Below are 26,169 nucleotides of genomic sequence, written 5' to 3'. Positions count from 1 at the left end.
AAGGAGCCGAAAGCCCTCGCAGCTCTGAGCAGCTCCCGCTGGCTGTCGCTAAGGAAGCGAAGGTAAGCGACATGGAGGATGACCATTTGGAAGATGAGGACCTGGTCTCATCTTCTAAGTAAGTCTAAGATGCTCCTGCCAAGAATGCGGTCCTCGGTTGTGCGCGAGTCAAAAGAAAAGCCACCGTAAAGTCTGACCCTTTCGCCGTGGCTTTCAGAGGGGAAGGAGAGGACGAGAGTCAGAAAGAAAAACTGGTTCTGTCTGAAGACTGCGAGCTCATCACCATTGTGGCCGTGGTGCCGGGTCGGCTGGAGGTCACCACGCATCATCTGTACTTCTACGACGGCAGCAGTGAGAAAGAGGAGACCGAGGATGGTGAGAAAACGCGCGGCGCCGAAAGTTACACCTCCTCTGATTTATGGGTTCTTCGCAGGTTTCCGTCTCAGATGACTCATGCGCGCGCCTCCCTTCTCCCCCCCCTAGGAATCGGGTTTGATTTCAAGAGACCTCTGTCTCAGCTTCGGGAGGTCCATCTGAGGAGATACAACCTGCGGCGGTCTGCCCTGGAGCTTTTCTTCATCGACCAGGCTCATTACTTCATCAACTTCAAAAAGAAGGTCGTGCATATGTCACATTCAAGGAATTAGATAATTACGTCTTGGAATGCAGCGTGAAACCAGAAAAGCATTACTTTGTTAAGATAATGATAATTTTTCTAATAATCTTTATTTAGAGCTGCGTAATAAATCAGATCATAGTCTTTATTACTAATTAATGCATTCAGTATTACTATTGCAGAGGATTTCTTGCATTAGTGGTCTTTAATGCTTTTTAGAGAGCCACGCAGTGGTGCAGGTGTTCACAGTGTTTCCTTGCAGCAAGAAGCTCTAGGGTTTAAAATACAACTGCGTGGAGTCTGCATGTTCTCCCTGTTGATGCATGGGTTCTCTCTGGGGACCCCGGCTTCCTCCCACACACCACAAACATGCTTATGGGGTGATCGGTTTCTGTGTGTGTGTGTGTGTGTGTGTGTGTGTGTGTGTGTGTGTGGGCATGTTTTGTTTGTTTTTTGTGTGTATGTGTATGTGTTTTTTGGGTTTTTTTTGTCCCGTTTGTCTCTATGTTGCCCTCTGATACACTGGCGACCTGTCCAGGGCGTACCCTGCGTCCACTGGAGACTGGTGCGGTGTGTCCAGACGGAGATGGAGAGGGAGACCGATGCCTTTTCTAAGAGATTTTCACCGATAAAGCTGGATCATTTTCAGCGTTTATATTCTGCGATACAGATTAACGAGATCACAACTCACTCTGAATTTTAATCGTTGTGTTTTATCGAGCTACGTGACCCACGGAGAACGTTATCTCATTTCTGTATATGATAAATGTGTACGACAGAAGCAACGATAAACTGAATGGAGCTGCTGCCCTGTGCGTGTCCGTGTGTGTGTGTGTGTGTGTGTGTGTGTGTGTGTGTGTGTGTGTGTGTGTGTGTGTGTGTGTGTGTGTGTGTGTGTGTGTGTGTGTGTGTGTGTGTGTGTGCGCGCCTGTTGTTCTTCACAGGCTTTAACTCTTAAAGATCTAAGGGTCACTGCAAACGTCTTCTGAGTCCAAATTGGTTTTAATTACGTCTCTCAGGGTTAGCAGCCATTAAATGCTCATATATTAAGTCTTTAGATAGAGGGTTGTAATCCTGATCGGAGCTCTGCTTTTTTTCCTCTTCCCTTGCAGCTGGGAGACGGGGTCAGCGTAGTTAATCTGAAATATATTCCACTGACACATTTCCACACAATTTGGATTGGCAGTGCGGGATTTTATTTTTTAACCATGAACGCTATGAAACAAGCCGAGATTAATGTTGTAATCGTATTCTATGTAAACAGCTCCGGTTTTAGACCTCCAGCTCAAATGCACACAAATGCATGGAGGGTTAAGCTTTGGACAGGAAAGAAACCATTAATAGTGGGAACACACCTTTTAAAAAAAAAATTTTCAGCAGCAAACAAACCCAGTGAGAGGTTAGAGTGAAATAAAGGATGAAGCGCCTCATGTTAGGTATGGTTAAGGATATATGATGCTGCGGGCCTGGTTCACTTCCACAAGCCCTGGGAACCTTATTAAGGGTTCCTACCATTGTCATTACCCCGCACTTTTAAGTGAATATATTATACGCTACCAGGAAACTTAACATAGATAATTTATTTGGATCCTCCCTAGACCTACATACTATAGGAAACCAGCAGAGGATGCTAATGGGAAGGGAAATTAAGAGTGGATCCAGGACTATGGATGCTCCAATCGTCCCGCTGGAAATCAGAGGATTATTCTAGTGATTTTATTAACACCGGTTATTTCTTTAAGTGGTGTGTTTTTATTCCTTCTGAATAAATGTGGTTAACTTCCAACCAAACAATAAAAATATATCTTTCTGCTGTAATAAAAACATGAAGTCTTGACCAGGGGTGTCGATGAATGTGGAAGGTTGCCGTGCAATTTTCAAAATGACCCGATGACGTGAAATAACCGCTGCGAGCTGTAACATTTTGAATCTCTCACCCTTCAGGTACGAAACAAGGTGTACTCGAGGATCCTCGGCCTGCGGCCCCCCAACCTGTTTTATTTCGGCTCCCGCTCCCCCCAGGAGCTGCTGAAAGCGTCGGGCCTCACTCAGGTGTTTGTTTACGTCACGTTTCCTCGCGGATCTGAGCTTAACGGCTCCAATGTTTCCCCACCTAACGTGACGGAATCTTGGATTTTGCAGAAATGGGTGTACAGAGAAATCTCCAACTTTGAGTACCTAATGCAACTCAACACCATCGCCGGGCGCACGTACAACGACCTGTCCCAGTACCCCGTGGTGCGTACTGCAGCGCGTCTTTCTATTGTCTCTCTCAGGTTCCACACACACACAGACTAAGAAGGTGTTATTGTTTATGTGTGTGTGTGTGTGTGTTGTTTCTCCTCAGTTCCCCTGGGTTCTGTGCGACTACACTTCTCCTGTTCTGGATCTGGAGGACCCCTCAGTTTTCAGAGATTTATCCAAGCCTATAGGCGTGGTGAACCCACGCCATGCACAGAACGTCAAAGAAAAGTAAGGGCCGTTTATCATTCTCTCCTTTTTATCTCCTCTTTCTTTCACCTTTTCTCCTTTTTTTTTTCTTCTTCTTCTTGTTTTTCTTTTCCTCTTCTACTTTCTCACTGTAGCGTCCATTACATATGAAATACTCCCCGCATGAATCATAATAAAACTATTTACATGCATAAATCAAGCGGAGCAGTATGGCCAAAGCCGTACTGCTCCGCTTGTGAAAGTAAATGGCAATTCTTATTGCCACATTGCCAGACAGGACGCTGTAAAAAAAAAAATAATAATAAGGGGCTCAAAAATGTAAAAAAAAAAAAATGGTGCATAAATGTTTCCTTCTGAGATAATGAAGTCCAACAAATGGGTTTGTGTCATCAGGTACGAGAGCTTTGAGGACCCAACGGGCACCATTGACAAATTCCACTATGGCACACACTACTCTAACGCAGCAGGAGTCATGCACTACATGATCCGCATGGAGCCGTTCACCACCCTGCACATCCAGCTGCAGAGCGGCAGGTGAGAGCCGCGGTCGAAGCGACCGTACGGTTTCCCGGTACGTTTCCCTGTGCTCACGTGTCGCCCGTCTTTTAGGTTCGACGTGGCAGACAGACAGTTCCACTCGGTGGCAGCCGCCTGGCAGACGCGCATGGAGAGCCCCGCCGACGTCAAAGAGCTCATCCCGGAGTTCTTCTACTTCCCGGAGTTCCTGCAGAACATGAACGGTGAGAGACGTTCCGCCAGTGACGGCCGCGTCGTTTTTTGGGACGCGCTCTGTGGTGCAAAGTCTAATCGGCTGACGTTTGGTGCTAGGCTTCGACTTGGGCCGCCTGCAGATGTCCCAGGATCTGGTGGCAGATGTTGTGCTGCCTCGCTGGGCAACATCAAGGGAGGACTTTATCAGGAAACACAGGAAAGCCCTGGTGAGCCACCAACAACACCCGGGGCTGTAAAAGTCAGCCACGCGTCTGTCGCCTGAGTTGCGGCGGCATTACGATGAAAACGACTCTTTAAATTGCAGGAGTCCGAGCACGTGTCCTCCCACCTCCACGAATGGATCGACCTCATCTTCGGATGCAAGCAGAGAGGAGAGGAGGCGGTGAACGCTCTCAACGTCTTCTACTACTGCACTTATGAGGGTCAGGCTGCAATCCAAACTTTTGTGTGGAAACAAATTCTGCTGTGTTTTTGCTGTGGCGTTAGCGCAAAATGTGTAAAGGAACAGACTTAAAGTGGGTTTTTGTCTGCAGACCCTCAGAACATGGGCATGGGTAATCATTTCTACTTTGTGTGTGCATTTAGTTGCTTTTGTGTTCCTGAACAAGGAAATCGGGGGTTACTCTGCTTCTATTATTCTTTATTTTATTTCACTCTTTGTTCACTCTTTGTTGTGTCGAACGGGTTTTTATGACATTGCCATCCTGCTCACTGGACTTCTTTAAACTCGTAAATTATTGCTCTGTCCATAAACGCAACCTTAGATGAGCAGCTGTGTTTTTGTGGCCAGCTACTGTAATACGAAGACCAGCACACATCTGAATTACTTGTCTGGCATGTTTTCTAACTTTCCCCATTATTACGGGCAGCCGAGCGAAATGTGCATCGCTCTCTCTCTCTTTTTCAGATTAATGGTTGAATTTTTCCTTTTTTTTTCATTGTGAGACTACATTACTGCAATACAATATAACAAACTAATATAAATAGTGATTTATTTCCAGGATTTTTATCTGACAATTTTTTTTATACGAACATCTAAAAAACGACCCCCACATATCTCACTCTTATCGGGGAAAAAGGCTCATTTTTGTCTCTTTTTACTGCCTGCTGCAGGTGCCGTCGATCTGGACGCAATTGCCAACGAGACTGAGCGAAAGGCCTTGGAAGGCATCATCAGTAACTTTGGACAGACTCCCTGTCAGCTGCTTAAGGTACAAAAAAAAAAAAGACTGTAAATCGTGGAGAACATACAAAACGAGCCGTAGCGACCTTGATCCACAAATAAAGCCATCTTTATTTTAAAACTACCACCCAGCCAGAGGTTCCAGTTGTTTTACTTGGTCCAAAATAAAAAAATAAATAAATCTGGGTGTAATTTTGAACTAAGATTATTACTGGCTAAGTATTCTTGCATTGTAGTTTAGCACGACAGCCCCTCTCACTTGTGCCCACCAACTACATTTGCATAACTTCAAGGAGAAATTGTTCTGCGGCTTTACAAAAAGATGTCAGCTCTTTGCAAAAAAAAAACAACAACGTAGAGATCAGCAGTGAATCACGGCTGTTTTTAAAATGCATTGGACTGCAGCGTTTCTCACTGGTCTTTGCCTCCGAGCAGGAGCCCCACCCGCCTCGAATGACGGCCCAGAATGCATCCCGGCGGCAGGCCCGCCTGGACACCCTGCCTCCGAACATCTTCGAGCATCTCGCCAAACTCCGCCCATTTATGGAGGTGAGGTCTCGCGTGCTCATCTAATTCCTCCGGTTTGTTAATTGAGCACGCTGCATTTGTTTACTTGTCCATCTGGGGTCTGCCGCAGGTGGTGAGTGATGGACTTCCTCTGGTCCAAGCGGTGGTACCAAAGAACCAGAACCACTCCATCATGCACGGCTCCGACACCCTGGTAATGTCCAATCAGAGCACAGTTACACCGGTGAGCGTTTTCAGATAATGTAAAAAGCTTTTTATTTCTCTACAGGTGACTGTAAGCTCCAGTGGTTTGATCGGGACGCACAGCTGGCTTCCGTATGACAAAAACATCACCAACTACTTCACCTTCACGAAAGACCCAACAATGACCAATCCCAAGTGAGTGAGATTATAAAAAGTACATGGTGACGTATGCACGGTAGAACCTAGCATGGGCGCACTTACTTTTTGTCCTGCCCTGCTAAGCAAACAGCGCGGTGGGTCTGGTTGCCTTACAGTGTCGGAGGAAGATTTGCTCCACGAAAAAAAAAAAAAATAAAAAATGTTGATCTCCAACCAGTGCTCAACAGCTCCCCTAGTGGTGAAATGTCCCTTATTGCTCCTTTAAGGAGCTCGGCTCAGTGGATTCTGTTTTCATCTGCATCTCATAAAGAACAACTTTAGAAGCTCAGTCTGTCAAGAACGGGGACAGGTGGACACAGTATTCTAGCCTCGTGAGACCATCCTGATCTTGCGAGCTTTCAAGGTTTCACTCGCAGATCAGTCTGGCTACCCTCCGTTAAAGAAAATTTGGAGCCGTTCACCAAACGAACGTCCAATCAGCGTTGGCTTTGAGGCGGGTTGAGGTGTGACGCAACGAGAAGCGCGACAGTTCAGTCTAAAGAACATGGCGGCTTCAGCCGATGAAACTAGCGTTAGCGTGGCTATCGAGCAAGTTTTATTGGAATTACAGAGTAGTTCTTTGCTGAAAGAAGAGCAAAACACTGCTCTGGAGGCTTTTCTCAGAGGAAAAGATGTTTTTGCTCTTCTCCCGACTGGTTTACCTGCAGCAGCAAGAGTAGCCTGGCTTGTGGTTGTGTTTTCGTCGTCACTCTGTTAGTAGGTCATATGCTTCGTTGATCTGATTGGTTTATTTGGCCCGTCTATTACCAACATAGGCCAATCAGCTAACCAGTATTTCCACCCCTTCCCAAAATTACTTCAACAGAAGGTTTCCCGATGGATATGTGGAGCAAATCCATCTGGCGGAGTCAGGTTACCAGTATTCAGGCCGGACAAAAATAATGATATTTTAAGGAATTTATTAAAGGCTGTCTGGTAAGACAGGGACAGACAGGCTCGGTGGTCAGAGTGCAATCCAAGGTCTGTACACAGTTCAGCAGACAATGCAGGCACGGATCAGGCAAGCTCAGAAATCCAAAAACAGAAACAGGTCAGGTAAAACAGGCAGGCAGTCAGAACAGGGCAGGAAAAAAAACAGGTACAGGGTTCAGGCTGGCTCAGAAATCCGGAGGAAATTGGGTCAGATCAACAGGCAAACAACACAGCGATCAGGGAATGCTGGACTAGACTCACCAATAGGCACAGAAAGACAAAGAGCTGGCAGAGTGCAGGAGACAGAGGCAGGTATAAGCACTGAGCTATATTATACACTGGAGTGCTAATTGCCCGCTGTTAGAACGAGTCGCTTTGAAGCCGTCATATTGGTACTCCATATTTTCCCCCAGCAACTAGGGAATATGTGCGCTACAGCATCGAATAACGAGGATTTTCTCATGTTCAGGGGGAGCTTAAAACTTTTAAAATGTCTAATGCCATATAGTTTTATGTTATGTTCTAAAACTATCAAGTACTGAGAAAGTCATGTGCTGAAATATTTTGCATTTTATTAATTCAAATATACATATATAACATTTATAAATATATAAATAACAATATACAAAAACATATATTTACATATATGAATACATATATATACATATACACATACTTATATATACATATATATATATTTAATATGAATAACATGTAAAATATTTCAGCACCTAATTTCCTAGTAGTTGATAGTGTTAGTACATCCACTGACTGTAGAATTACCTGTGAAACGTTTTCATACAGCCAGAAAACTGCTTGTTGTTGCAACCAAATCCTATGGGATTCTGTGAGAGTAGGGAGTAGCAAGATGGCGGCCGGTGACTTCAAAATCAGCACTCCAGTGTATAATATAGCTCAGTGGGTATAAGTAGAGGAGTGAGCAGGTGAACGGAGTGAAACTAATTACCAGAATGGGTGGAGCTGATCAGGAGGGAAAAAGCGGCTGGAAGTAAACTGAAGCTGATTGGATGGTGACTGGTGAAGGGTAGTGACAGGCAAACAGACAGGATGTTACTGAGATGTGAAACTGAATGACTGGCAGGTGAAAAACAGATAAACTAAAACAGTTTCAGGACAAACCCAAACTACAACAGAAACTAAACCTGTGACAGAATTGGTTAAATGAAGAGAATCACTAAACCAAAACAGAAACTTAAACTAGACTAATCCAGAACCAAAATAACCATAAATACCAAACCTACGATAGAAAACCAAACTAAAGACTAAACAAAAAAGCAAATAATAAAAACCAGAGCTAATGCTAAGACAGGAGGAAATAACAAACATAAACCATAGCAAAACCCAAACCATGACACAGTCTTTGAAGAAAACAGGCTCTGTGGTTTTAAAACTTGTCTCGATGGTTCGCTCGTGTTGCAGAACTCAGCGTTTCCTGGCCGGACCTTTCTCTCCCGGGGTGGAGCTCAGCGCCCAGGTGCTGGTGGTGTCCAACGACGGCCGTCTGCTCTTCAGCGGGGGACACTGGGACTGCAGCCTTCGCGTCACTCAGCTGGGGAAAGGAAAGCTGGTGGGAAGAATCTGCCGGCACATCGGTGAGCTCCCTGATAACGTACGGGAAAAAGTTTGCTTTTCTCCTTCCTGACGACATGACGGTGATATCCTGAGCAAATTTCTTCCCAAGATGTCGTCACCTGCCTGGCTCTGGATCTGTGTGGCATCTACCTCATCTCTGGTTCGAGGGACACGTCCTGTATAGTGTGGCAGGTTTTGCAGCAGGTGAATATACCTTTGCTCTCTCCGTGCACCTGAACAATGAGCCGCTCCGGCAGGAATGGAAAGCCCTCACCTGCGGATTCGCTCGTTTTTTTTTTTTGTGGTTCCTGCAGGGCGGCTTCTCCTGCGGACTGTCTCCTCGGCCCGTGCAGATCCTCTGCGGACATGACCAGGAGGTCACCTGCGTGGCCATCAGCACTGAACTGGACATGGCTGTTTCAGGCTCAAAGGTCAGAGATGTTGCTGCCGCAGCGCTAAATGTGACATTTTAGAACTCAAAAAAAATATGTTGAGGATACTGTTATGTGTGTTTAGGAATGAGAGCTTCTCATCAAGCTAAATATTTACCTTATGCCTCCTTCTTCTTGGAAGCTCTCTAACGCAACTAAAATTAGGTCCTCTCTGTTTGGGGTACGCTCAGATTCATGTTGCACGACTGTCAACACATAGTATATCCAATAAGTAATAGGAGCTTCAGCTAGCATTCTCGCTGTGCTGTAAAGGAAGCCGTGGTGCAGTGTGTGTGCTTTCTGTGTAATATCCTGCACTCCATAAGGATGTTGCAGCTCACTGCATCCTTCTGCAGCAGAAAACGTCCTCGTGAACGCTGCGTGTGAGAGCCGCAGCTTCAGGATGTAAAACCGTCAGCACGTGTTTTTGAATGTCCCTGTTAAGATGTGTTGAAACCAGAGCAGTTTATGTTGCCGTTCCATTAGATCAGGTGACTTGGTCCACAAAAAAAACACTTAGCTGGTTGCTGATCAGGGTCCCCAGGAGGTCTGCGATCGGATTCAATATTTCCCAGATTCAACCAAAGAAGGAAAAATATGTCTATGCCAGACTTTCCATCCGACCATCCACTCACCCATCCATCCATCAGTTCATCCATCCATCCCTCCATTTATCCATCCATCTGTTCATCCATTCATTTATGTATCTTCCATCCATCCATCCATTCATCCATCCATCCATCCATCCATCTGTCCATTCATCCGTCCGTCTATCCATTATCTATCTGTTAATTTATCTATATTTCATCCATTCATCCATCAGTTCATCCATCCCCTTCATTTATCCATCCATGTGTTCATCCATCTATCTATTTCTCTATTTATCCATCCATCTAGTCATCCATTCATTTATCTATCTTTCATCCATCCTTCCATCCGTTCATCCATCCATCTGTCCATCCATCCTTTCATCCGTCCGTCCATCCATCTATCTATCCGTTCATTTATCTATCTTCCATCCATTTATTCATCCGTGTTCATCCATCTAGCCATCCATTAATTTATCTATCTTTCATCCATCTATCCATCCGTTAATCCATTCATCCATCCATCCATCCATCCATCCATTCATCCATCAGTTCATCCATCCATTTATCTCTCCATTTATCCATCCATGTGTTCATCCATCTAGCCATCCATTCATTTATCTATCTTTCATCCATCCATCCGTTCATCCATCCATCCGTCCATCTGTTCATTCATCCATCAGTTAATCCATCCATTTATCTCTCCATTTATCCATCCATGTGTTCATCCATCTAGCCATCCATTCATTTATCTATCTTTCATCCATCCATCCGTCCATCCATCCATCCATCTGTTCATCCATCCATCTGTTCATCCATCCATCATCCATCTGTTCATCCATTCATCCCCTGAAACTCTGTGCTTTTTGTGAAAATGAGCAAACACAGCCCTGAGGACTCTGGTAAAGTGAGGCATTTCGTGACATCTGTGGGAACCGTGTCCTGCGGATGAACGCTTTAAGGCCCATTCATACCTCACGTAAAAGACGGATACGGATACGTGTGGAGTGTTTCATACGTTCTAACCGTCGATTTCGTCCGTACTTTGACACGAAAATTGGGAGCTTACGCTTACGGACGAAACGGATCAATACGGAGCAATACTACCGGAAACGGTGGGGGCGCTATTGAGTTTGTAGTACAAAATGTCAACAAAATCACGAAGAAGGTTGTAATTCTGGGCTTTAAACAATGGCGGGATTCGAGGAACAACTTGCGGAGCTTGTCCGCAACTACCCACACATATGATGTGTCGTGTCCGGGGCACAGGGACAAACAAAAAGTTTACTTACGAAGCAAATACAACAAAATCACGTATTGGACCGTCGCCATGTTTGATCAGTGACGAATCATTGGCGCCCAGCACTGCCACCTACAGGACATATTGGTTATTGCGCACCTCAACGGACGGAGGTATGAAGGACTCAACGGATAGAACGTACGGACAGAAATACGGACGTGCAGGCCAAACGTAGGGTATGAATGGGCCTTTAGTCAGAGATTGCGGTAAACTTGTTAGACACAACCGGCCGACAGCAGAGCCAGCAGTAGCTTCTCATCTCATTACCACGAGGACATCACAAATTCCAGCAAGCCAGAGATGAGTGGGTCATTGCTCACATTGGCCGTTCAGAAAGTAAACACATGTAGAAAAGTGACATTTTCAGCTGATCTCATCTGACCCCAGACGACTGTATATGAAGGCGATGTGAGCAGTAACCATGACATCACTCGCTGGTCTCTCGGCTGCCTTTTATCTCGTTTTTTTGTACGGTCAGAAATGACCAAATTAGGACAAGAGAGCGGAGCCTTGTGGTTACAGGCTGATTAGACAAAAATGTGTCTTTGAAGTGAGAGAAGGTTTATGTGTTGGTGGAAAGGAAACCCCATCAGGAGGAGAGCTCCTACCAGATTACGCTCTATTCCTAGCTCTCTTTTTTTTTTTCACAGATTATCCATTATTTCATCACATCCCTTAACACCTCCAGTTAAAAATGATACAGAGAAAACTATTAAGAGTCCTGGCTGTTTTTAAGCAGTTTGTTGACAACTCTTGATGATCCACGTGTGTGAGCAGCACTTCCTGACCCCCCCCCCCCACTCTTTGTCGCTTGCCGCTAAGGACGGGACTGTGATCGTGCACACGGTCCGACGGGGCCAGTTCCTGCGGACCCTGCGGCCTCCTGGCGACGGCAACGTGCGGGCCCCGATCGCAGCGCTCCAGGTGGGGATGGAAGGCCACATCGTGGTGCAGACGTCTCAGGAGGCGCGCGCTCACAGGAAGGTAGGTGAATACGGTGCCCGGCAAAAGCATTCATCCCCTTTGAACCGTTTCACCGTTTCTCACGTCGCAGCCTCAAACTTTATTTTGTTATTTTAAGTGAAGGGCAGACTCAGGTATGGTGAACAGGGGCGGTTCTAGACAGGGGCCAACAGGGGCCTGTGCCCCTGTAGAACTGTTCCTGGCCCTTGTTATGGCCCCTGTACTAAAAACATGATATTAAATTTCTTACAATATTAAATGCTGACAAAGATACCGTGACTGACTGGTCATCTGGATCAGTTGTATTTTTTTGTTTATGTTTTTACCCAATAATAAAATAACAAAATAATTAAGAAAGAAATGTTAAAAAAAAATAATTTAAAATTAAGCTGTTTCACGTTAAGTTCCCGCTGTATTGAGAAAAGATCAGGGGTCTGCAACCTGCAGTTCCAGAGCCACAATTGGCTCTTTGGCTTACTTAATATATTAAATGACGAAATGTTGACATGTTAAGTTTTTTTTCCCCCAATCTTTTGTTCTGTGCCCCTGTGAAAAAACACTGGCCCCACCCTGCCCCCCCTGCTAAATTTGGTCTAGAACCGCCACTGATGGTGAAATAACCCTGACCACACTGGTCCCCACAGTGACGCACGGTGGTGGCAGCATCATGGTGCGGGGAGGCTTTAATCCAGCGTGGGCAGAGAAGATGGTCGGGGTTAGTGGGGAGATTAGTAGAAAAAGGGCAATCCTGGATGAAAACCTGTTAAAGGAGCTGAAATATGAAGTCTGAGGTCTTGTTCATTTCTCTATTTAGCAGAACCGCTTATCTTTCATCAGTAAATGTGAGATTTGTTTGTGCTGGTCTCTCATATAAAGTGCACGGTTCTGGGGTTACATTGTGAGAAAATGTGAACGGCTCAGGGGATATGATTGCTTCTGTGAGGCCCGGTGCGCCACCGTCCGTATGGAAGAGCAGGCAGCAGTTCCTCTTTCCTCCGTGGGTGCTCATGCCGGCGCTTGTTCCTGCAGGGCAAGTACGCCGTTCACGTGTACTCGGTGAACGGCAGTCTGCTGTCCTCCTTCGCCACGGAGGAGCAGATGACTGCACTTCACCTGGTGTCTGAATACGTCATCCTGGGCACCATGCAGGGCAGCCTCCACATCCGGGATTTGTTCAGGTAAAAGACTCATTGACCGTTGTCCTTGGAAAAATGTTCAGTTTCAATTCAGTTTATTTATCCAGTGCCAATTCATAAGACGTGTAATCTGATATATATATATATATATATATATATATATATATATATATATATATATATATATATATATATATATATATATATATAAAAAGTCAACTCATCCGAATCATTGTTTCAATTCATTCTAGTTGATCCTGGTTATAAAACAACGCAGTTAGTTCAGTTTAATATTAAAATTGGTCACAATTTTTCTATTTAAGGAAACAAAATAGATTGTATGAAGTCACTGACACACATTTTGTCCTGATACAACCAAACACTTCAATATATTTGATTTGGATCCTATGTGATAGACCAACAAAAAGGAACATGTAATGGCGAAATGGAACGGAAAATGCTACAGGTTTTCAAACTTTGTTTAGAGAAAAGCATTTGAAATGTTTCTTTTCCCTCGGGACTCAATGCTTTTTACTGCAAAACTACAACTGCAAGTCTTTTTGCACTGCAAAAATGGAACTAAAAATAAGTAAAATGTTCTTAAAATGAGTGTATTTGTCCTTGATTTGAGCAGGTAAATAAGATGATTTGCCAATGGAATAAGATTTTTGCACTTAAAATAGGAACAACTCATCTCCATCATCTTATTTCAAGTGCAGGATATCTAACTTATTTTAGGGGTTAAAATTCTCATTCCACTGGCAGATAATCTTATTTACCTGCTCAAATCAAGGACAAATACACTAACTTTAAGAACATTTTGCTTATTTTTAGATGCATTTTTGCAGTGGGTATCTCTCTACCAGCTTTGTACATCGAGACCGACATTTGCCCAGTCTAACCTGCAAAATAGCTGAACCTCAGTCAGACTGACGAGCTTCGCTGTTTCTATCATAGAGAAGCACCCCCACAGCATCATGCTACCTCTGCCATGTTTGGCAGTGGAGGGGTGGTGATAAAATATGAAAAAGCTGAAGTTTTATCACCACTTTTACCCTGCACTGGTATAAACAGGTGCTCTAGCTCTTCTAATGTCTTTCTGTTTTGCAGCCTGGACTCTCTGATAACGCCCCTGCCCCTGAGGGTCGCTGTGAGGAGTGTGTCTGTCACTAAAGAGTTCAGCCACATACTCGTGGGACTGGAGAACGGGAAGTTAATAGTGGTGGGGGCAGGGAAGCCCGAAGAGGTGAGAAGCCAAAAACGTTAAGAGTGTGAGAAATGGAAAGAAGGCAAAAAGGGGGGGAGGAGGATAATTATATGCAGAGTATTTCTCGTGAGCCGGGTTTTTCAGATGATAATGTATTCAGTGTAACCGATCGGCTTCAGATGTGAAGAAAAAAAAAAAAACGTGTCTCCCTCCTCTTCTCAGGTTCGCTCAGGACAGTTCTCCCGTCGCCTCTGGGGCTCCACACGCCGCATTTCTCAGGTGTCGGCGGGCGAAACCGAGTACAACCCTGCGGAGAACGGCGGCAAATAAGAGGAGCGGGCGGCGCGGAGGCCTCAATAACAGCCTTTCCTTAAAAAAAAAAAAAAAAAAAAAAAGAACTGGGGGAAACTTTACTCATAAGCCACTGATATCTCTCTGAGAGAGAAGTTATACACTGAGCACTTTTTAAGAAAAAAAAACAAAAAACTTCCTAAATGTTTTTATATTTTTTGTTGCAGTGACTTTAGCAGGCGTGCTGTTTTGAGTCAGCATCAATCCAAAGAGTGGCCTTGTTCGTCTCGTTTCGGGTGGAAGAGCTCGAGGGCGGGGTCTTTTTTAGGCTGTAAAGCTCCTGATGGACCGCGTGAACTCTTTGAGTCACAATTCGCTCTGATGAACACTCCTCCTCAGACAGAATCGACCCTGCGAAACATAGCGCTCCGTTCACCCCGCCCCGAGCACCGTGCACAACTCCTTTTGTGTTGTCAGAGCCGCAGCTGGGATCTCTTCGCTCTTTTAAAATAAACTCCTAAAGCCATTGATTGGTAACGGGATCTTCTTAAAACTCCTGGAAACTTGAAAGACACACACAAAAAAAAAGCAACAAAAAAAAAAAAACCTGCAGCAGACTTTCCTCGAGATTTCCTCGTTGCAATACTGGTGAATGCCACAAGAGGGATGAATATGTACAGAGAGTTTAGAGGGAGGGGGGGGGGGGGGTGGATTAAAGAGGCTTGGGAACTGCTGCTGTGTTGTGGGTTTTAGTGTTTGACAGATGCTTCAACTTGCTGCGGAAATGCACCGCAGTTTATGGGTCTGCATTCCTTCTTTTTTTTTTCTAGGCTCTGAGAAATTAAAACCTGTTACAATTAAAGCAGCCCCGCTTTAATAGTCAAGTATGTGAAATATATTCACTTTTCTAAAACCACGATTGCGCTTACAAGGGATGAACCTCAAAGAGAGAGCCTTCTGTTGCCTTATTCACACAATCGGCCTTTACGAACAGTTTAATTTAAACTGTTTTAGCTTTTTTGCATTTCGCCACATGCCTGTATCTTTGTTTGATTTTTTTTTTTTTTTTGATATCCTCTCTCTCTTTTATGGGATAAGTGCCTTTTTCCCGCCACTCCTGGGCCTTGTAATAAACACTGAACTCCAATCATTGATTTTACTGTAAGATGTGACACTTAACTGCTCTGTTGTGACTTTGATGTGGAAGAGATGTTCTGAATGAAACCATCAGTAAACTATTATCTGCATTAATGTACTCGCCTCTGGTGCTGTTGTGGTGGGAGAAGAGCAGAAAAAGGAGGGCGATGACTCGACAACATGAGGGAGCTTTGAAGGAATTTGCTTCCTGTCTGTGTTTTTTTTTTTTTTTTTTTTTTTCCTTTTCTTTAATGGTGTAGGTGGAAGAAAGGTGTGTTGTGTTGGGAGAAAAACACAAAAGAAAGACAAATTACCTTGTTTTTCAAGCACAAACACAAAAAAAGACATTTTAATAACGGTTTTGTATATATATATATATATATATATATATATATATATATATATATATATATATATATATATATATATATATATATATATATATATATATAGTGGAATTAGTGGCGTATATTCATCAGTTTCTCCCAGGGTTTAGGAATCGAATGAGGAACAGCTGCATCACGTACTATAGTCTCCAAATACGGTGGTCCTGCTGCCATTGAGCCTCTCGGTGTCTCAGCTTTCAGGTTTTATGTGAAAAAGCAACACAAGGTAATTGAAATGGAAGAAAAATGCCACGTGGTTTTCATAACATTTTCCAAATAAAACATTGCTTCCAGACAGCCCCCACTTACTTAGACCCTTAAATAGCATCCATTACAACTAAATGCCTTAAGAAGTCACCTAATTAGTGATTTATTCTCAGCTGTTCTGTGACGGCCTCTGTGGGGTTTTTTTTTTAGAGAGAATTGGTTACTAGGAAACACCATACAAGATCGAGAAACATAGTAAAACAACATCCCAGGATTGTGACACCTGAGCCTGTTCAGTCCTACCTACCAAAACATGACCATGTGTTTATAGTGACAGGCCAGGCAAGGAGGCATTTGATCTGAGAAGCAGCCAAGAATCCGATGGGGACTGTGGAGGAGCTGCGGAGATCCACAGCTCAGGTGGGTGAATTGATTGGCAGAAAACCGAGTTTGGTTACTTTTCAAATCTCTCCTTTTGTGGAAAAGTGGCAAAAAGAAAGCCTTTGTTGAAGGAAGTCATATGAAGTCCTGTTAAAACTTTACCGCACGTTGTGCAGATGATACAGTAAATATGTAGAAGACGGTGCTCTCATCGAATGGGATCAAAATGTAACTTTTTGTTTTATGTGTAAAGTGCTGTGAATCGTAAAAAACTAACGATGCACTTCCCCCTGAACGCAGCCTCCTCACTGTAAAACGCAACAGTGGCAGCATCATGATGTGGGCATAGGAAGATTGAGTTAAACAACGGGTAATAAGTTAGAAGTTGCAAAAGGTTTGTGGTAATGAAAAAAATCTAAGTTCAAGTACAATGCATTGCGTGTGTTCAGAGATCATCCATGACTGAAAAAGGAGGAAAGCTATGGATTCTGTAAGAGATATTTGTTTAATTAAATCCTGTGGCCATACCTCTGTTAGCTGGCATTTCCTTAATCTGCTTTTCTCTCACTCCGTGTTTCTAGCATTTGGGAACATGTTGATGATACAGCTCATTAGTTACAGTCATGAACAAAAATTTTGTCACCCCTCTGTTAATCAAAGAAAATCCCACTGAAATAACTTAAAATTTACCAAATTAACCAATAAAAAACAGACATTGCTCCTGAATTGTGGTTTTAAAAGTAAACTATTGAAACAAGTAGTCCCTGTGCTGTTTGGTGACACGGTATGGACCACACTGAATAGGGATAGACTTAGACTTAGACAACTTTATTGTCATATTGTATGCACAAAGTGCATACAGAACGAAATTTCGTTTGCATACAGCTTGAAAGATCACAGTAAATTGCAGTAGATTTCAGGATAAAGATGCAATGGCAATTTGGATCACAGGAAGCCATGGAGAGAGTTGGCTCAGAAGATTAGCAGGAAAATTATAGACCAGCATGTTAAAGATAAAGGCTATAAGATGATCTCCAAGCAGCTTCATGTTCCTGTGACTACACACATGTTATTCAGAAGTTTAAGGTCCACGGGACGACCTCCAACCTCCCCTGCATGTGGCTGCGGGAGGAAAATGGATGACAAATTGAAGAGGCATCATATGAATGGTGACCAAAGAACCCAGAACAAACTCCAAATAAATTAAAGGTGAACTCCAAGGTCATCGGTGTCAGGTCACAGCATCCGTCACTGTTTGAGCTAAGGCGGACTTCATGGGAGACACCGCTGCTTAAAGCAAATCGTAAGAAAGCAAGGCTGGAAATTGCCACGATGCAAGTTTTTGGCAAGGCACACCAGCTTCATGTTCACAGACACGAAAATAAGGCAAACCTAGAAAAGATCGCTGCGCCTACCGTGAAACATGGAGGAGGCTCGGTTATGTTCTGGGCTGCTTTGCTGCATCTGGCTCTGGCTGTCTCAGATCTGAGCAGGGATCAATGAAATCGCAAGATTATGAAGTCATTCTGGAGAGAAATGTGCTGCTTAGTGTCAGAACGCTCGGTCTCAGTTGCAGATCATGGGTCTTCCAACACCATAATACCCAAAACACACAGCTAGAACCCCACAAGAACGGCTATGTGACTATTCTGAAGTGGCCTCCTGTGAGTCCTGATTTAAATCCTATTGAACATCTATAGAAGGATCTGAAACACATCATCTGGAGTTGGCACCATTCTAACCCGATTATTATTATAATTACTGTAAGTTACACAAACTTTTTGACTGCAGCGATTTCCTCAAAAGCTTGCTCAACAAAATATTAAGCTGCAGGTACCATCATTTATGTTCATTATCTGTTTCATTTGTTTTTTTAAATTTCCTTGGACCCTAATTCAAAAGCAATGTCTGATTTTCACTGGTTCATTTTCGGTACATTTTTATTTATTATTGCCCTTGTCAGTTTCAAATTATTTCAGCGACCATTATGGGATTTTCTTTGATTAACAGCGGGGAGCCAACAATGTTGACAGCCATGACAGTAAAGCACACACTGACTGATCTTCTTTATTCGCGGATACGTCTTCACTCAACTTCCTCTGTTTTACCTAAAGCTGCCGTTTTCTGTGAAAACTGTATTAAAAATAAGCGGTCGTTGTGATGTTAATACTCTTCTCTGAAGGGTGGCCTGAGGAAAACAGGCCCTTACGCTAAACCGGGCCCTTATTTCAACCACAGAAGGTTGGGCAAACTGATCCTGCTGCCACAATCATAGATCATCCTCTACTGTAATCACAGCCTTGCATGCGTCTGTGATTTTTAACCCTTACTGCAGTGGGAAAGGTCACAGGGGGGGTGCAGCCGTGCATGGGGTGGAAGTGGGGGTGGAAGTGGGGGTGGGAGGGGGGGGCTTTGATCCCCTGATGGGCCGAACATCCTGTCAGCCGTCCCATAAACACCACGGTGGGGGCTGAAGTGGGTGGTAAAAGTAGACCCCCAATCAAGCAGAGACCACAGAGGGAAGGAGGGCGGGGGGGCGGGGGAGGGGGGGGGGGGCGATGTCCTCTGATGTGCTCGTCCTGACAGAGGAGGGCCGGGTTAACACCTCGCTCTCAGTTACGGCCCTGATTTTCCATTGATCCGGCGCCCGCCCCCCTCCACTCCAGACCCGAGAGCAGGCTGAGGGGAGGGTTGTCATGAAATGCTGTAATCTTTGGTGCTGCTCAAGATTTTCCTGCCGCGCAGGAACCTCAACACCCCCCCCCCCCCCTCCCCTTCCACACCCCCAAACAGCCCACATCCTCTCACCACTACGTTGGCCTGCAGACAAGAAGGCCAGTTTTTGCAGGCTGAGCAATGTTATTATTGTTCATTAGAGAAATATCAACATCTTGCTGTAGAATTATTTCCCGTGGCCACGTTGTTTGATAGATATGTCGGCCAAAAACAACATGATTTCTTCATCGTAGTTGTGACATGTTTTCGTAGGCTGGATATTAACCCTGACCTTGAACTGCATGCTGGTAACAGACATTTAAACCCTTGTTTGCACCTGAGTGCAGAATACTCTTCTACACACAACCTCCTTTAATTTGAATACATTTATTTAGCTGAGGGGGGAAAAAACACGCCTCGTTAAAAGAATAACAAATCTTTGATCCCACTTATTGCAGCTGTTGGTTCTTTGTACATCTCCTTATAGTCGGCTAGAGTTAGAGAAAGATCTTTGACCTGTCTTCTTTGCGTGTCTCTCTAGATCACCCAGAGTCCTGGGTACTTCCAGGTGCTTTCTTCTGTGCTCCTCACCACACTGGTTTTCTGAAGGATTTAGGTCTGGGGACTGAGGTGGCCATGGAACAGGACTGGTTTTGTGTGTTTTCGGTCATTTATGTGTTGTGTTGTTGTCCTGCTTAAAGAGCAATTGATGATCCATTTTCAGTTTCCGGCTGGTTTTTATTAGAAATCTCCCGGTATTTCAACGTTTATGATGCCATGAAATCTAACAGTGTTCCCAGGATCTGGAAGAGAAATAGTCCCACTGCATCATAAACCCTCCACCGTACTTCCCAGTCAATATAAGGTTCCTTTACTCCTATTCCTTGTTTGTTTCCCCATCGCCTGAATGTATGTTCCACGAAAGCTACATTTTATTCTCATCTTACTGTTGCCAGGATCCCCAGGGGTTTGATTACTTAGTTCTAGTTCCCTGGGGATCCTGCAGTTTTGTTTTCTCACTTTAGCATTGTCTGTTTGTCAGTCTGTTAGATTTGGTTCCTGTTGTTAGTCAGCTTCTGTTCATTATTATGTTAGTAGGCCTGTTAGATCCTTATTTCCCTGCCTACCTGTTCTTAGCTCTGTTAGTGCATTCTTTTGGTTATTTGTCTTCTGTTAGGTTCTGCTTCCCTCCTGGATCTGCCAGATTATTTCTCTTCCCCTCTGCTAATTAGCTCTACATGTTCCACCTGCGCTAATTGTCCCACCTGTCTTTCCTTTTGTCACCTCCCTTATTTATTCAGTCAGCTCAGTCCCTCTCTATGTTATGCAACCACTGTTCTGGGCTCTTCTACCATCTGAGTACGCCTAATAATAGCTCTTAGCTCCTCTTCCTTGACTTTTCACAGCATCAACAGTGAGAGCTCTATCGTGGGGAGGAAAGGAGCATCGGACTGCTGTGCGGATTTTGTACAGCCTTTAACTCCGATGCCGTTACGTGACGGGAACGCACATGGATGATGGGAGTAAAATCTGGGCCTACAGCCCTCAGAAAGTGCGCTCTCTTCTCTCTTTGTTGGTTTCCGCAAATAATTGTAGGATACCTTAAGGGCTCTTAGCGCCGGTAAGGGATGTTGCGAGGTTCCTAGGCTAAATTAGCTGCAGGAGCGAGCATTCAAGCTTATTTTTCTACCTCCTTCCTTACTGACTGCACTATTCGGACAGCACCTATCATGGCGACCGCTGACGCACTTGCTTCCTTGCTCTGTAAGGGTATTCGGACTGAGCTTCAGGTCAGTCGTGCTCCTGGTTCCTGTATTTTCTGCCCGTCTGTAAGTTTAATTATTCATTTATCAATAAATCACCAAACGACTCAACATGTGACTCCCGGATGCTTGCCTGCAGTTTAGTCTTCTGAAACAAAACCTGACAACTATAGGACACAATTCAGTGAAATGTCTCAGCTTGATTTATCGAACTCCACAGGTTTTGTGATGGAAAATGCTCCCCCCCCCCCCAAACCTTCCAGACAACCTGCATCTAGATGAAGTCCAACGCTTCTTTAGGACCCTTGGCGACCCTAAGATACTCACTGTTCCCTAGCAGTGATATTTGGGGATGTGTTTCCTCTAGCAAGATAAACTTGGGTCTTTTCACAGGTTCAGTTGCTTTAAAGCTTTAAATTATTTCTCTGAGTATATGTGTGGGGAGGTTTAGGCAAGTAGCCATTTCCTGACTTATGATGATAAACACTGATCTGCCCTTGCTTAAATGCCATGTTTCTGTCCCATTTTGAAGCATTGATAGAAGAAATGGGCCAATGTGCCATAACTATACGGCTGAGAAACATTAAGTGCCGTAATTAATTTGAAAAAAGAAAAGTATGACCAACTTACCTTTACATGCATACTTGGCAGAGCTAAAAATGCTGTTTTTTATAGGAAAAAATATATTTTTAATGTTAATTGTTTTCTTTTTTTGTCTGCTAAATAAATGTTCTCAAACTAAAGGTTGCACTTTTTCCACATTTTTCAGGGTGAGGTTACTGTTTAAAAAAAAATAAAAGATGCCCTTTTGTAAGCTTTTTTTTTTTTTTTTTTACCTAAGGTCTGTTTTTAAATTTGTCAGCGTTTTCAACTTTATTATGGTCATCTTGTTTTTATTTCTTTGACTTTGGTTAATCAGACAATGGCATTTTTCATCTATAGCTATTCTGACAGCTTAAACCGGACCAAAGATAATCATTTGGTCTTGGTCTTTGTTCAGTCTCAACTTAATTTCCGTGTTTTCTTGGAACAGCCTTATCAGCCCATTGTAACCTTTAAAAGCAGTTTTCATCAACAGTTTTCCAGGCTCTCTTTTGACGTTAGTTGCTTTTTTTCCTTAAAAGATACAATCACTCATTGTACCTTATCATAAAACATTACACAGTGTTTTTTATTTAGTATATTTGAAAAATGGAGCTCCAAAGAAGAAGAAATTGGCTTAGAAAGGTTTCTGCAGCAGTTCAGAATCAGTTTTATTTGTCAGGTATGTGTACGCATGCGAGGGGTTTGACTCTGGACTATAGAATTCTTACGATGTGCTTATTTTTGGATGCACAAACACCAATAATGCAGAAATAAAATTAAATACAGTCTGCAGTATAGAAAATCCATGTGAACATATTGTAAACAAGCAGAAAGATTTAGACAGTAATGCAATGGCACAAAGGATGCAGGAGTAAATATTATTTATATTGTTGTTATTACTATGTACATGCATGTTATGTACAAATTCTGGTATTTTATAGACAAAAATAAAAATATGTATACAAAAATTACAATTACAAAGGATCACATTGAGGCAGAGGAAATTCTTCAAAAAATGTTTTCAACATAAAAGGAATGAAACCAACACTTAAAGAAGTTAATGTATATACAGTATGTTAGAATAAGGCAAAGTACTTCTGATGATAACATCTGCTGTTTACTGTTTGTTTACTTGACTTTAAAGTTTGGCTCAATGAACCCACCAGATAGAAAATAACATTAAAACAACAAAGTTTGTTCACACGAAGAAATCCCATTTTAACATAAACTGTATGTTTCTGTTGCATTTTTAGGTAAAGCAAGTCTGCTCTTTAATTAATAAAGTTTCTCATGGTGCGTAGAGTAGCCAGATATTGTACTCAAGTAAAAGTAGTGATATTTCTTAATAATATTACTCAAGTAAAAGTAAAAAGTGCAGTGCAGTAAAACTATTAAAAGTACATTTTGCTCAAAAGGTTACCCAAGCAAATGTACCTGAGTAAATGTGCCGGTGACTAGTTACTCCCCACCACTGGAGTATTATATATGATGTTATCAAGAATCAAGAAACTTTATTGTCATGATGTGTTATAATAAGGAAATTATTATAACACTGTTTATTGGATCTGGTGTACAGTGCATACAATATGACAATAGAAACAGAACAAATGAACAACACTGTAATAGAGAATAATGGATTAATAACTGGTAAATGGTAGCCAGCAAACAGGTGACTGCAAATTCATCACAATCTTACAGTTATGTCTCTAAAAAGCGGGAAACAATTACAGCGAAGACCTGCAGGACCTGAACCATCCTTCGGCTGCCAGGTTTTCAGGCAACAGCTTTTATGCTGCTGGGGCTTAAATACTGTTTCAGTCCTCAAAATGTGTCACTATTGACACTTCATGTGTTTAATTAAATAAATACAAAGTTTACCTTTGTGACAGGACAGGAGTTTTGGAGCCTTCTTTCAGCTTCACATAGGTCAGGGTTCATTGGTTTGAAGAAAAGTTTGTGAAAAGCAGTATGAAAAAGAAGACCTTCAGAAAGGCTGTAGAAATGTTGATCAAGACCCAATTAAAGTCTGGGTCCTTATAAAAGGCACCACCATTTAATTTTTTCTTCCATGTCACCGCAGCAGAAAAACATGGCAAGAGCAGACAACACAAGCATTTTAACAAACAAATCAAAAATTCTCAAAGCAAAGCTTCTCTCTGCATCTTTCTCAGATTTTACCTGCCGTTTTTATTTTCCATTTGATTCAAAGAAAAAGACCAAATTAACTTAGTTGGCAGAACCCTTTGTCCCATTTCTGTTTGAGGCTTCTCCCCTCACGGAAATATACCACAGCTGTGCTGGCTAGTTTTTTACATTATGCTTTTCTATCTAATGTTTTCTGTAGTCTCCAGAAACTTTCAGCAGTTTGTCTCGATCTAAATCTGCCATTGGGTCACATCCCTCTGAATATTGTCTGCGTGCTTTTTGTTGTTTTTATTTATAATAATAGTAGTAATGTCATCTTTATTGTCATTGAAACATACATAAGAACAAAATTTGTTTTCTGCTTTTAACCCATCACCCCTTGGGGAGCAGGGGACTGCCATGTGCGGCGCCCAGGAAGCGTTCTGGGGTTAAGGGTCTTGCTCAGGGACCCAGAGTGCCGGCACTGGGGATCGAACCAGGTACTTGCATCCTTCTCTGAGTGCAAGCACGCTGCTCTAACCACTCGGCCAACACCGAGACACAGCTCAGTAGGCAATTTGGGGTTAAGTGCCTTGCCCAGGGGCACATCGACATGTGGCAAGGGGAAGCTGGAATTGAACCCACCACCTTCTGATTGCCAGACAACTACTCAACCCATCAAGCCACAGTCACCGATTGGTTGGGTTTTTTTGGGACTTTTTTGGGACTTTTTTACACATGATATTGTGCCATAGAGGGTTTTATTGCATTGAAAACTACATGAAATAAAACATTTTAAAGTGAAATAATAGGAAAACTACTTTCAAAACATCTTAACGTTGGGTTCAATACAGAAACATAAGTTTTATGGTAAAAAATAATAATAATCCTGCAGGATTCGGGTGCTGCATCATGGAAACCAGCTCCCATTGGTGGGATTTAGACTTGCCTCAGAGTTTTTATCTGAGCAGAAACATCCTCTGGTCTTCTGTGTTCCCTCTGTAGGCTTTGAAGTGCAGGTCATATTGTGTCTGAGAGATCCCCCCCCCCCCATTTGTTTTTCTCTGAAGTCCCTCAACCCCCTGTGATGCACTTGCCAGAATTTACAAGGTGTGTAATTCACCCTGCCTTGGTTTCTAATCTTTTGAATTGCTGAGATCAAACATCGCAGCTCTCCTCGGCAGCATCTTGTGTGATTCACGTGCCCCCCCCCCCCCCCCCCCCCCTCCTTTGTGTCAGATAACAGCCGGTCACAGCTGTGTGTAAGAGTGCCTGAGGGGGCTGTAAAATAATGTCCCCACCCCTCTGACTGAGGGCAGGCTTGAACAGAAGCAGAATATTTGCTGTTTGATAGACGATCTAACACCGTGAGGCTTAGATCCTTAAAACATTGCAGGTGGATTTACGGACGTTTAGTGCAGATTATTTTCTGATAATTATAGTAGGATTTACAAGGTTTACACAGCACTACAGTGACTTTTTGATGTAGAACGTCAAGAATGAATCAGTTATCAATTAATTATCTCCCCCTCCGAGTCAAGATTCTGTGGGACCACCTTTCTGTGCAAATACAACAAACGTATCTTGAGATGCATCTCTATCCGCTCTGCACATCTACAGAAATGAATTTCTCCAGTCTTGCCAATAATTCAGATTTGGATTAGGCCCAGACTTTGACTAGGCCATTCTAATATATGAAGACGTTTTCATCTAAACTAATCCTTTGTAGTTCTGGCTGTATGTTTGTGGTGATTTTGCTGCATGAAGTTGAACCTCCGCCCCAGTCTCAAAGTCTTCCATAGACACAGCATTCCCACGTGGGCCAAAACATGTCTTTCTCGTGTTTGCATCCAAACTGCAAATGGGACTCCTTATGGCTTTCTTTCAACAGTGACAAATGCACAGAACAGCTGTGTTCTGTGCATTCTCTGCAAAATAAACGCTGAAAACTGTATTGTTTCAATTCAACGCCACGGCTGCATTTGTCTTCATGTGTCAATCTGCAGCCCCATATGCAAACGAATACACTGAAGTCTGTGGTTGTAACTTGACTAAACATGACAAGAGAAACGTGAAGACACTGTAGATTGTGCAGTGCGGAACAAAACAGGATCTTCCATTGACTTGTGAGATCATTCGCAATGGCTTAATGAGAAAGTAATAGGTGGCAATAAAAGAGTCCAGGGGTTTTTGCAATGTGTTCTTGTGCATTATGATGCAAATGATTGTTGTATCTTTTAAATCGATCCAAACACTTCTGGTATGTATGCAGTGATTCGTTTTTATACTTCCCTTCTAATATTTACCCCCAAAAGGACGTCCTGTGACGTTATAGTTAATGAGACGGAGACCTTCAACCGCGTCTCAGTGATGCAGCCAATCACAGAGCGCGGCTGAAGGCTGAGGAGGAGAAAAGTCCAGGAGAGCCTGAAGGAGTTTCCTTTACCTCTTCTGTTGCAGAGCAGAAGGGGGAGAGAGCGAGAGAGAGAGAGAGAGAGAGAGAGAGAGAGAGAGAGAGAGAGAGAGAGAGAGAGAGAGA

General features: G+C 43.2%; 1 protein-coding gene across 4 annotated transcripts in view; it reads left to right on the top strand.

Moving 5' to 3' along the window:
- The window catches only part of nbeal2 (neurobeachin-like 2), a 60,998-nt gene extending 45,419 nt beyond the window's left edge, over positions 1-15,579 (top strand). For all 4 annotated transcript variants that reach the window (XM_021316431.2, XM_012862612.3, XM_021316429.2 and 1 more), the window contains 21 exons: positions 4-118; positions 218-375; positions 484-617; positions 2,561-2,668; positions 2,759-2,854; positions 2,964-3,088; positions 3,461-3,601; positions 3,677-3,807; positions 3,896-4,005; positions 4,104-4,221; positions 4,913-5,010; positions 5,418-5,531; positions 5,620-5,703; positions 5,779-5,888; positions 8,265-8,437; positions 8,527-8,621; positions 8,732-8,848; positions 11,558-11,719; positions 12,728-12,876; positions 13,945-14,080; positions 14,264-15,579. In XM_021316431.2, coding sequence (XP_021172106.2) covers positions 4-118; positions 218-375; positions 484-617; positions 2,561-2,668; positions 2,759-2,854; positions 2,964-3,088; positions 3,461-3,601; positions 3,677-3,807; positions 3,896-4,005; positions 4,104-4,221; positions 4,913-5,010; positions 5,418-5,531; positions 5,620-5,703; positions 5,779-5,888; positions 8,265-8,437; positions 8,527-8,621; positions 8,732-8,848; positions 11,558-11,719; positions 12,728-12,876; positions 13,945-14,080; positions 14,264-14,371 — 2,582 coding nt within the window. In that variant the 3' untranslated portion in view covers positions 14,372-15,579. The remainder of the gene's footprint in view (positions 1-3; positions 119-217; positions 376-483; positions 618-2,560; positions 2,669-2,758; positions 2,855-2,963; positions 3,089-3,460; positions 3,602-3,676; positions 3,808-3,895; positions 4,006-4,103; positions 4,222-4,912; positions 5,011-5,417; positions 5,532-5,619; positions 5,704-5,778; positions 5,889-8,264; positions 8,438-8,526; positions 8,622-8,731; positions 8,849-11,557; positions 11,720-12,727; positions 12,877-13,944; positions 14,081-14,263) is intronic.
- The last annotated feature ends 10,590 nt before the right edge of the window (positions 15,580-26,169 follow it).

The sequence above is a fragment of the Fundulus heteroclitus genome, unplaced genomic scaffold (genome assembly GCF_011125445.2).
Source record: "Fundulus heteroclitus isolate FHET01 unplaced genomic scaffold, MU-UCD_Fhet_4.1 scaffold_140, whole genome shotgun sequence".
NCBI classification, from domain to species: domain Eukaryota; kingdom Metazoa; phylum Chordata; class Actinopteri; order Cyprinodontiformes; family Fundulidae; genus Fundulus; species Fundulus heteroclitus.
This window is presented reverse-complemented; position numbering and strand designations above follow the sequence as displayed.